Here is a 12,398-nt window from a genome sequence, read left to right on the forward strand (position 1 = left end):
CAAAAAATTATTTTGCTGCTAATGCCATTTACGTACGTGTTGTATGACATCATATGAAATAATTCTAAGCGAACATTCGCTTATTGCAATGAACGCTCACTTGGTGCAGGCTACATCTGTACATCACGTAATGTAAAGGGGTTAATACAGCACCGCAGGGCCCTATACATTGGCACACTGTGTCCGAGTACAGAGCTGCAGAAGCCATATGTGCTTCTATATGTGAGCGGCACATGACGGCACATTATAATTATATTACGGTATTATTGTATCCAGGTCAACCTGAACTTTACACTTCAAAAACACTCTGCCGCCTGCACGGTGAAATGTGTGGCCACAATTGGCTTGATATTAAATACCGCCTGCAACATAATACCAGCCGTGGAGAACATTCACATCCTGACAGAACTTTCTTTGCTCCCGGTACAGACTGTCCACAAAGCACAGTACGGCATCGAGCCGCAGGGCTATTGTCAGATTCCTGTGTGTCCACAAAGGCCGAGCAGCGAGGAGTCAGCCGCATTATTCTACGCCCCGGCTCCACGCTGATGGAAACACTTACGTCTCCGCTATTAAGGAATGAGAGTAAATTGTTTAAGTGACTCACGGATTGTACTGGAAGATCTCTCGGGCGACCTTCTCCTCCACCTCCAGACACTCGAAGGGCAAATCTCTGCTTATGAGTTTCAGGGCGTCCTTGGTGAATGAATGGAGATTCTCCTACAGAAGAGGAAAAAGTATACGGGTCATACACTCCTCAAAGGGGACTTATTCATTGATGATTATTAGGTTAGGTCATCCATTGAAGATTGTTGGGGGTCTGACACTTAGAACCCCCGCGGATCAGATGCTTGAGACAGCAGCAGTGCTCCTTGATCGCCATCAGTCACATGGCCTGATCACAGCTCAGTACCATTCAAGTGTATAGGCTGAGCTGCAATACCAAGCACAGCCACTATACCATGTGAATGCTGCGGGGGGATGGGGGGGCTGGTGTCAGACTCTGAGCAATCTGTACCTGAGCCTTAGGATAGGTCATCCATTATTTAGCCTGTAAAACCCCTTTAAAGAATATTCTCATCTTAATGGGCTATCCCTTATCCTTACGAATGGGGATAACTTGCACATCGGCAAGGGTTTGACCCCTTACCCATAAGGAGAATTTTGTCCACCATTCTGAGTAGAGCGATCATCGGGTCTATTCATTGTAATGTAAGTGCCGTAGATAGCGGAGCCCCGTATTTCAGCTATCTCAGGCACTGCCATTGAAATGAATGGATCAGACTACAATGGGGGACTAAACACTCTCGTTCTCCTAATCAGGCCCCCATCAATCTGCAAGTTATCTCTATTCCTATAGATAGTGGATAACATGTTATATGGGACTATCCTTTTAAGGGTTAAAAGGGCATCCTGTCTGACATTTAAAGGGATCCTATCATTGGATTCCCTTTTTTTTCTCCCCAACATGTAGGAATAGCCTTAAGAAAGGCTATTCTTCTCCTACCTTTAGATGTCTTCTCCACGCTGCCATACAGTAGAAATCCGAGTTTTCTTCTATGCAAATGAGTTCTCTCGCAGCACTGGGGGCGGGCTCCAGCGCTCAAACAGCACGGGGGTGTCCCCAATGCTGCGAGAGACCTCTCCAGCCCTGCCTCCATCTTCTTCTGGAATGGCCTCTTCACGCATCTTCTTCTGTCCTTGGTTTCAATCTTCTAGGCCACGGGCAAAGCCGACTGCGCATGCCCAGGCCACAAGAAAATGGCCACTTACACAATAAGCTGATGTAAGTGGTCATTTTCTTGTGGCCCGGGCATACGCAGTGGGCCCTGCCCGAGGCCTAGAAGACTGAAATCCAGGACGGAAGAAGACGCAGGGAGAGGACGTCCCAGAAGAAGATGGAGACGGTGCTGGAGAGTTCTCTCTCCGCATTGGGGACACCCCTGTGCTGTTTGAGCGCTGGAGCCCGCCCCCAATGCTGCGAGAGAACCCATTTGCATACCGAAGAAAAACTGGATTTGTACTGAACGGCGGCGCGGAGAAGATTTCTAACGGTAGGAGAAGAAAAGCCTTTCTTAAGGCTATTCCTACGTGTTAGTCAGAAAAAATGATAGGATCCCCTTAAAGGGGTTGTCACATGAAGGTATATAGATGTCATAAAGATATGGCAAATGTGTCAATGAGCCAGAATGGAGGGCTGCTCTATGACGCCTGTTGCCTTTGAATGCAAGAATAGTCACTCATCTGAATGGCTGCCATGTTATGCTACATTTCCGTAGAGGAAGTGCCCGACTGGTCATGGCTGTCCTACAAGAGATTTGCCAGGGGTGTCTGGAACAGGAACCATGGGGTTCAGCTAATCGCTGTGGGACCCTATATATAGAAGGAGATGTCTCATCATTTCAAGGGGTGTTAAAGGTTTTTGATGCATATGGCTATCAATACTAACTCCCAGATTGGTCACTGACCAAAGGATTGAAGCCGCCATGGCCTTTTAGCAAGTACCCTGCCACCTCCATTGTCTGTCAGGCATAACTCTGTACATTTGGTAGTATTACAGCTCAGTCTCATCACTACTTACCAAGCACAGCGCATACTTTGTTTAGTGGCTGCGCTTGGTACTGCAGGTCACTCTCATTGATTTGAATGGGACTGAGCTGCCGAATGGCTGTAATGGGCATAATCCCAGACAACCCCTTTATTGAGGCCGAGATGTCTACCTGGACAATCCCTTTAGTGGAGTTGAGCCGCAATTCCAGACATAACCCATAGACAGGTGTGGCGCTGTTTCTGGAAAAATTATATATTTTTTTAAAATATTTGCGACCCCTCGAACACTCCTGTACTTGCCCCAGGATATAACCAGTCTGAATTATCACTCCATTACAGTATATAGCATTTATGTTAGAGGCTATGCCTCTACATTTACACTCATTCACTACATTCAATAGTGCGACACATTGTGATATTATTGTGACATGTGTTCATACAGGATACGCTACTCCCTTTCAATATTAAAAACGAAATTTCCCACCGTGACCACCATAATCCTCTCTACACCCGGTGTAATAGCCATCACGCCAAACAGATCTGGTACTGAAGCAGCTGAACTGTAGCCGAAAATCACAGGAATTATACTGAATATTCCATAAAAATCCCTTTTTTTTTTTTTTTTTTTTAAAGTTACTAGTCAGTATTCGGAGCCGATCTCTCCAGCACTACTTGTTATCGTCTAGAGACGCGGCACTTGTGACTGCTATTTCTGGAGCGCATTTATGGGTGTTCGGAATGAAAGAGCAATAGGGACACCCACTGGAGACACGAAACGGAGAATATCAACCTGCCTTCCAATGATAGCAACTACAATACACAGATAAATGTGGTGCCCGGGCGTCTAAAGGGGTCCTCCGAAATAGCGCTGCACCTGGCCAGGAGTTGTGTCTGGTAACCAAGCTCAGCTCACACAAGTGAATGTGCTGCAATAGCACCTGTGGCCAGGTGTGGCGCTGCTTCGGGAAGACAAAACCTGCGTTTGTTTCTATTTAATGTCATTTTTAAATTCGTCATTGACTTAAAGTGAATCATTTTGCAGCACTCACAATATCAACGCACCCCGCAGACAGACTGATCCAGGTGACTCTGACCTAACAGTATATTCCTCTTGTAAACTGATGCCTCCTTTGCCAAAAAAAATAGCTTTTTTGTGCCCATTTGTGTGTAAGAGCATTGTCATTGCTCCAAAGAGGTAAGAATCCATGCTCTTATTGCTCCTTCATTTGCAAATTGATAAAAATTAAAAAAAAATTAAAAAAAAAAACCAAAACAGAGAGGGGGCCACACGGTGGCTCAGTGGTTAGCACTGCAGCCTTGCAGCGCTGGAGTCCTGGTGTTCAAGTCCCGCCAAGGGCAAAAAAAACAACTGCAAGGAGTCTGTATGTTCTCCCCGTGTTTGCATGGATTTCCATCCCATATTCCAAAACCATACTGATAGGGAAGAATGTACATTGTGAGCTCTATGTGGGGCTCATAATCTACATAAAAAAGAAAAAAAAAACAGAGGCAGCTATTCATAAGAGGAGAATACTGTTTGATTCATGTGACAGTAACCTATCTATCTGCAGGGCTGGGGTGATATCCTGGTTCTGGTGACAGTAACCTATCTATCTGCAGGGCTGGGGTGATATCCTGGTTCTGGTGACAGTAACCTATCTATCTGCAGGGCTGGGGTGATATGCTGGTTCTGGTGACACTAACCTATCTATCTGCAGGGCTGGGGTGATATGCTGGGTCTGGTGACACTAACCTATCTATCTGCAGGGCTGTGGTTATATGCTGGTTCTGGTGACACTAACCTATCTATCTGCAGGGCTGGGGTGATATGCAGGTTCTGGTGACAGTAACCTATCTATCTGCAGGGCTGGGGTGATATGCTGGTTCTGGTGACACTAACCTATCTATCTGTGGGCTGGGGTGATATGCTGGTTCTGGTGACACTAACCTATCTATCTGCAGGGCTGGGGTGATATGCTGGTTCTGGTGACACTAACCTATCTATCTGTAGGGCTGGGGTGATATGCTGGTTCTGGTGACAGTAACCTATCTATCTGCAGGGCTGGGGTGATATGCTGGTTCTGGTGACACTAACCTATCTATCTGCAGGGCTGGGTGATATGCTGGTTCTCGTGACACTAACCTATCTATCTGCAGGCCTGGGGTGATATGCTGGTTCTGGTGACTATAACCTATCTATCTGCAGGGCTGGGGTGATATGCTGGTTCTGGTGACAGTAACCTATCTATCTGCAGGACTGGGGTGATATGCTGGTTCTGGTGACAGTAACCTATCTATCTGCAGGGCTGGGGTGATATGCTGGTTCTGGTGACAGTAACCTATCTATCTGCAGGGCTGGGGTGATATGCTGGTTCTGGTGACACTAACCTCTCTATCTGCAGGGCTGGGGTGATATGCTGGTTCTGGTGACACTAACCTATCTATCTGTAGTCTGGTGATCTCCCTTTCACTTATAAATACCAATTCATTTCTAGGTGCTTGTCAGGCAGTTCCTGGGGCATCAGGCAAAACAGGTTGAATGGAAATGGGCCCAGTCACCACATTGCCTTTAAAGACTGTTGTCTTCTTATGATGGACTAGCTATACCTGCGACTTCATTCACGAACCCCCCTTCCTTGCGCGAACCATGTGCAGCGCGGCCCGTTGGCCCCCCCACGGCCCTTTTCTTGTGGCCACCACGGTCCCCTCCCACACCCTGGTGTGGCGGGACCCCACAGCCCTGCTGCTCTGGCCCCGGTTCCCCACCTAGCACCCACCCGCGCCCCCTGCTCTCCCCTTATCTCCCACCCGCGCCCCCTCCCCCCTTTAGAGCCTACAGTGCTGTCTGTGCTGTCTGTTCCCGGCCACACAGTACGTGGGTACGGGCGGCTGTGGGCTTGAGGCCTGGTCGTGCTGCTGTATGTAATGCCAGCATTAGGCGATATGTGGCTGGCCGGGATGTGAGCAGCGTTGGGACATGCAGGCAGCCGCCATGTTCAGGCAAGTGTCCTCGCGCGCTGGCCATGCCCACATTTCGACGCTAACCTATGGGGCCGCTGTGCTGTCTCCCTATCCCGCCCCCGCACCGCCATGCACCAATCGGAGCTGCGTGCCTGCGCTGACCTCAGGGCCAACAGTGGAGCCGGAGCCAACTTTTGAGGGTCGCGGTGGCGATTTGGGGTGAGTGAGACACGTTTAAAGTAGCCTATGTATCCTTCGTGGCCAATATGTAGATGTGTGTGAAATGTCAAAGCAATCCATTCAGCCGTTTGGGTGTGATTGAGGAACAAACATCCAAACACACAAACTGGACTATAAGAGTAGTGTGAAAGTAACCTTGTGGCTTCTCATGCACTAGCTCTGGGGGAGGGGGGCTGGAATAAGAGAAGACAACATGGATCCTATAGAACTATTGATTTTGCATTGGACTGAATTAACTTTCTTGTTTACTTCGATGGCCGCCCTCCCGTCCTAACATTATTAATATTTCATCTTGTGGTTTCACTTCCCCTTAAAGCTGTTCTTAGAAATCAGAAACATAGATTCTCGCCAGGCCCTGCAGTGTATTGGAGTCTCAGTAACATACGACGACCACGGAGATGGAGTCGTGCCGATGACACGGGCGCACGTTACCGCAGCAGTGATCCCGGATAGTCAGATGAGCTGTGAAAACCTGACCACGTACAAGGACTAAAAGCAAAGACGTTCCAGCTCACCTTTGTCGGATTCCAGTCGTCCAAGCGGCCGTCCAGCACCACATCATAGCAGAACGCTCCGGAGATGACTGCACAGAACACAAACAGAGGCACGGCATTAGATGGATGACATGTGAACGTCGGCTGCCAGTAAATCCGGATTAGCCCGAGCGCTGGCACGCTGCACCGCACTGGCAGGAAAGTGGAATGTGCTAAATACATGGAGACAATCTAGAGCCCGCCAAACCATGCCTGTCAATATAGATACAGATAAAACACTGCGCACACTGCCATCAATCTCAGGAGTCTTCACTGACTCTTATTGTGAATGATCAAAGCATTTAAAACCACCCGACATAGTATCTGGACATAGGATTCTGCATTCACTGCCTCAACTAATGTGCGAGACGAATGTTGTCGGGGAGGGGGGGGGGGGTCAGGAGACGAGGGGCAGCGTACTGAGGATAGCGTATAGCACAGCTCTCTAGCTCCAGACCGTGAAAAGCTGCCTACCAGGGTCACATATGGAACAGACGAAACAGAAATTATGCAAATCAAAAATATTCTGGTTACACTAATAATATACATTTATAGGCACCTGAGGAATGACTGGGATTCTCCTTGTAAAGGCAGGTTCTCTTTAAAGATCTGTCACCAGTTTCCACAATGCAAAGTGCAGATATTAAAGAGGACCATTCACCATCTCATCAAATAATAAGCAACGATCCATTGATTCCGGCACAGTTGGAATTATTTCTCTAGCCCCCACCGTTCCTGAGCAATCCATGCTGTTAGTTTTGGTGTCTGATATACTATTTTGTCTCTGTACTGTCAGGAGGGCGGTGTCAGGTCGGAGCAGACAAGGGGTGTGATTCTGAGCGCTGACACTGGCGGACTCTGATTGGAGCTCTGAATCAGTCTGGTTCACTCTGGTTTTACCTTAGCTGGTTATGAAATTAGAGGCAAGACCACTGCTCAATTTTCCCCTCCCTCAAAATCAATCACGGATGGAAGAAAGATACCCCGATATTTTATAGTCAGTCAATACAAAAGCAGCAGAAACGGGCAATTTCTGGTGCACACGTCTGCGGAGATTTGCTGCAGTTATTATTAATGATCCCCTGTACAGTACATATGCCTGCAGGAGGGCATCAAAAGCGGCTGCTATTCATTTCAAGTGCTAGGCGGCTCCTGCAATTCAAATGAACAGCCAGGCAGCGCACTGGGAGATTGCAAGTGCACTGCATTAGTGCAATGTGCCTATGATCTTAGCTGCTTCTGCAACATATATACATTGAAAGAAGCTTAACCGTCAGGCTGAATGGAAATGGAGTTCAGCTCTTGAATATATTGAACTCATGAGCTCTGGTATTAAGCAGCCATTTTTCTTGGAGCCGCGGGCATGCGCAGTCAGCTCTGCCCAAGGCCCGAGGCCTAGAAGTTTGAACCCAGCTCTGGAAGAAGATGCGCAGAGAGGCCGTTCCTGAAGAAGATGAAGGCGGCACTGGAGAGAGTTCTCTTGCAGCATTGGGGACACCTCCAGTGCTGTTTGAGCGCTAGGGACCGCCCCCAATGCTGCGAGAGAACTCTCTCCAGCAGCGTCACCTTCAGCTTCTTCTTCCGGCAGTGGCTTGGAGGCTGAAGGTGATGCTGCTGAAGAAGAGGAGGTGGCGCTGGAGTTTTCTTGCAGCATTGGGGATGCCTCCAGTGCTGTCTAAGCGCTGGGGCCCGCCCCCAGTGCTACGAGAGAGCTCACTGCAATACTGACAAGAACCGGGATTGTAGGCGAACGGCGGCGCGGAGAAGACAACGAAAGGTAGGAGACGAATAAAAAAAATCATGTCTGAGTGAAAGGATCCGTTTAAGGCTATTCCTACGCGTGATCGAGAAAAAAATGTGATTTTAATGATAGAATCCCTTTAAGCGGAGTCCAGCCTTATCCACCCAAAAAGCTGGCTGGTAGAATTTGTGCTCTCTGTGACATATTTTTTCCAGCAAACCTAGTCATTTTAATAGCAAAAAAAAAAAAAACGGGGACAAAGAAGATACGCCGGTGTGACACCCCCACCCTTCAGGAAGAGTAAGATCTGTATGAGAAAAGCTTTCTCCTTTCTAGTCTAATAACACCGCCGTAAGACTACAGATATCAAACATAATATCAGAACACACAAACCGAAATTACGGAGGACTTCAGCTTTAATCTCCAGTTCTCCTGTGAAGTTTGAAGAGTATTTACAGACGGCTCCTTTCAGTATGGAGGGAATAAGGCAGCACGCGCTAAATGATTTGAGACACCTTGATCATCTCTCACACGCGGCACTGCTACACCCGCAACGTTAAAAAAAAAAAAAAAAAAATCGTCTCGTTTTCAAAAGTACAAGCGTGGGGATGGCAGGCGAGGCTGGCACTGTCGCCGCTTCCTTCTCATGCTTGTAAATCTGCCATTAATTAATAATGTATGGCGTTTCGTTCCATAATTCTGCATTGGCGTCGGAGATTTCATCAATTCTTAATGGCACGCTGTTTATTGTTTTCATTACACAGATACAAAACAGACTTCGCTCCGTGAGACTTCAAGGATTAAAAGTTTTCTTGTTTAGACAAAACTATCTTCGCAGGAAACCTGAGCGGATGATGGGTGTCGACAGAGCCGATCGGCGCACTTAAAGGGAAGCTATGGGCAAAGCAAAACAGATGGTGCGACATACTAGGGGGGCTATTTCTTTCACTTACCTTCCCCAAATTGAAGATACTGAAAAGTTGTGAACTCCATAGATCCTTAAAGGGGTCATAACCACCCAAAACATTCCCTTGAAGAAAAAAAATCTGCAGGACGATCAGCCGATCTCCCCAGATCTGGCTTTTGGCAACCCTGGCAAACAGCAGATGTTGCCGGTGGAAGCCAGGCCAGTCCCGAGAGTGAAATGTAGTTTTAGATAGTGCGCTTTCAAGTCAATGAATGATTACGTACAGTGCTGTGCAAACATTTAGGCAAGTACGGGAAGAATGCTGCAAAAAAAAAATTATATGAAAATGAACAAATGAAAGTCAGACTTTGCTTTTCGCTTCAACAGAATTTTAAAAAATAAACCTCATGACACAGGCCTGGACAGAAATGATGGTTCCCGTAACTTAATATTTTGTTGCACCTTTTGAGGCAATCGCTGCAATCCAATGATTCCTGTAACTGTCAATGAGACTTCTGCCCCTCTCAGCAGGTATTTTGGCCCCTTCTCATGAGCAAACTGCTCCAGGTGTCTCGGGTTTGGCCTTTTCCAGACGACATGTTTCAGCTCCTTCCAAAGATGCTCCATAAGATTTAGGTCAGGGCTCATAGAAGCCACTTCAGAATAGTCCAATGTTTTCCTCTTAGCCATTCTCGGGTGTTTTTAGCTGTGTGTTTTGGGTCATTATCCTGTTGCAAGACCCAAGACCTGCGACTGAGACCAAGCTTTCTGACACTGGGCAGCACATTTCTCTCTAGAATCCCTTGATAGTCTTGAGATTTCATTGAACCCTGAACAGATTCAAGACACCCTGTGCCAGATGCAGCAAAGCAGCCCCAAAACATAAAAGAGCCTCCTCCATGTGTCACAGTCGGGACAGTGTTCTTTTCAGGATAGGCTTCATTTTTCCATCTGTGATAATAGAGCTGATGTGCCTTGCCAAAAAGTTCGATTTTTGTCTCATCTGTCCATAGGACATTCTGCCAGAAGCTTTGTGGCTTGTCAACATGCAGTTTGGTTATTATTACTTTTGTCAGATTCAAGTTATTTCTGTGACCATTGCGGGTTTTTCTTTCATTAAACAAGGGTGACCAACAATTTTGTTCACATGTGTGTATATATGTATATATGTGTGATGTAATAATGACATATGGAAGTGATTATATTAGACTGATAGGAGACATTTATTGGGGAAAACTGTACAACTGAGTGGAGACTCTAGGACCCTTTTGGGCACCTCTATCATGGATACAGATGAGATATAGTTGGACATGGAGGTATACAGATTCTATATGGTATCCACACATTTACCCACAGATGTTACAGCTGGACCTGAAGATCATGCAGTTCAAATTATCTTCTAATGCGTTGTCGGGACATGTACGATCTCTCACCAATTACACTACCCAAAAGTAGCCTCTGAGAGCCTTTTAATAAGGTAACAGGGAAAGCTCTTTTGCGCCCCCTTGTGACAAGATCCAGTGTCTGAGCTGACCACACCGGTAATCATTTACACAACTGAGACATATCTGCTTGCCTACTTTTGCAGCAATCCCACGTTTTCATCTGGCTGCGGTATTATATTCTCAATGAGCTTATAAGCAGAAGACAATTAGATACCGCGCCGAAAAGAAAGTCTCTTCTATAGGAACCATCACTAATAAGTCTACACAACCCCCTGTAATGACTGCGGTAACACATGAAATCTGCTGGCTGTGCCCTGTCAATACGGGGCGATGGATTCGGGAGGGTGTAATAATAATAATACGCCGGAGAACAGAAAATAATCCACAAAGGAGCGAGCCCGTGACCCCAATCATGTCAACAATATGAAAAGTGACAATTACTGGGGGACATATCACAACACGGCAAATACACAAACAATCTGCAAGTGTAATTATACAGAGCGCCGGCCCAGGTCTCATTATGAAAGGCGCCGGGTACGGGACGTGTAATGAGAAAGCGCGATATGCAATTTCCCTTCCCTGGCACTGCCCACCTTGTAGTACCCCCTCTAATTATCCAGTCATTAGACTCCATGTTCATTAACGTGCAGTAATGAGCGGACTCATTAACACAGCGCAGGCTCCGCTCACATTATATCACATCATTCTCTGACTCTCACTTCTATTCATTCGTATTTACAGATGTGTCTGCAACGCTGGAAACGCACAAGGGACGTACGCAAATAAAATTGGGCAGTGTGACAGGGCTGGGATACAACTATATACATACATATATATATATATATATATATATATATATATATATATTATAATAATTATTATTATTATTATTAACTTAAATATTAGTTTATTAATATTAAATTATGATCATCGTTCTTGTGTTTTAAATATTACATATTGTGAAGTGGAGAGGGGTATAGTGTGGGAGAACCGCTATTTTTCCCCAAGACTGTTGCAGTATGCACAGGCGTTTAGCTTGTAGGTCCCGGACTGGAGTAAAGTTCGGGTCAGTCCTGTAGGACAATCCATTCCAGGCTTGGAAAAAGACCAGCAGGGCTTTGTAAGTAGCACAGGTGTGCTGGTTAGTGAGAGAGAGGAGAGAGACTGAAAGACTGACATAGTCAACCAGTCTGGGAAAGCTCTGCCAAAAAGGACGCTGTTAATGGGCCGGGTATGTGAACCCCTTGTTTACTTGTGAACCTTGTTTGTTAGGAGGTCAGCGGTAGGCTGACCCCCTGGTTAGTGAGGGAATAACTTGTTTAGTAAGCCGCCGGAGAGGCGTAGGTCTTTATTTTCATCTGTTTGTTTTGACATGCTGAGCTGCTGAGCAGCACTACCTGTACCTTTAAGCTTGTCTGCTGCAATAAAGACTGCTTTTGGGAAAGAAACCAGAGCTTCTGAATCCCCCGTACATCACTATATCTATTCTGGAGTTATGAATAGTATCTTCCCTCTGTTATTACTCTTGGAAATGCATTCTTGTACATTGACAATTTGGACAAAACCATTCTCTTCAGTAGGGATGAGCGAACTGATTACGACAGCATTGGATTCACCCAGAATTTTACAAAAATTTAGGGTTTGACTCAAATCCAAAACTTTTGGGGTTCACTGCCCATGAAACACTATTATATTCTGCAGCCTCCCCAGACACCATATAGTATAGAATCTCCCATAAAATAGTGGGAAAAAAAAAGCTTTAAAAAAATATAATAAAAAAAGTAAATAAAAGTTGTAAATCCCTCCTTTCCCTAGGATACATATAAAAGTAGAAAATGACTGTGACACACATACACATTAGGTATCCTGTGTCTGACAGTGCCCGGTCTACTGAATATAGAGGATCCCAGTTTCCCAGTTTTTTGTGGTAAAATTAGGGGCCTCGGCTTATATTCGGGTCGGCTTATACTCGAGTATATACTTAATTCATTTAGCCATAGCAAAATTTCTTGACATGTCAA

The 12,398-nt window shown here is 46.1% G+C and overlaps 1 protein-coding gene across 1 annotated transcript in view; it reads right to left on the reverse strand.

Moving 5' to 3' along the window:
• Window positions 1–12,398, reverse strand: part of MRPL39 (mitochondrial ribosomal protein L39) — a 77,113-nt gene that overhangs the window by 18,134 nt on the left and 46,581 nt on the right. Inside the window, exons 5-6 of the mRNA XM_075263493.1 lie at window positions 6,267–6,334; window positions 608–720 (exon numbers count right to left, since the gene is read on the reverse strand). Of these exons, the coding sequence (XP_075119594.1) occupies window positions 608–720; window positions 6,267–6,334 (181 nt within the window). The remainder of the gene's footprint in view (window positions 1–607; window positions 721–6,266; window positions 6,335–12,398) is intronic.

The sequence above is a fragment of the Leptodactylus fuscus genome, chromosome 2, assembly GCF_031893055.1.
Source record: "Leptodactylus fuscus isolate aLepFus1 chromosome 2, aLepFus1.hap2, whole genome shotgun sequence".
Lineage (NCBI taxonomy): Eukaryota > Metazoa > Chordata > Amphibia > Anura > Leptodactylidae > Leptodactylus > Leptodactylus fuscus.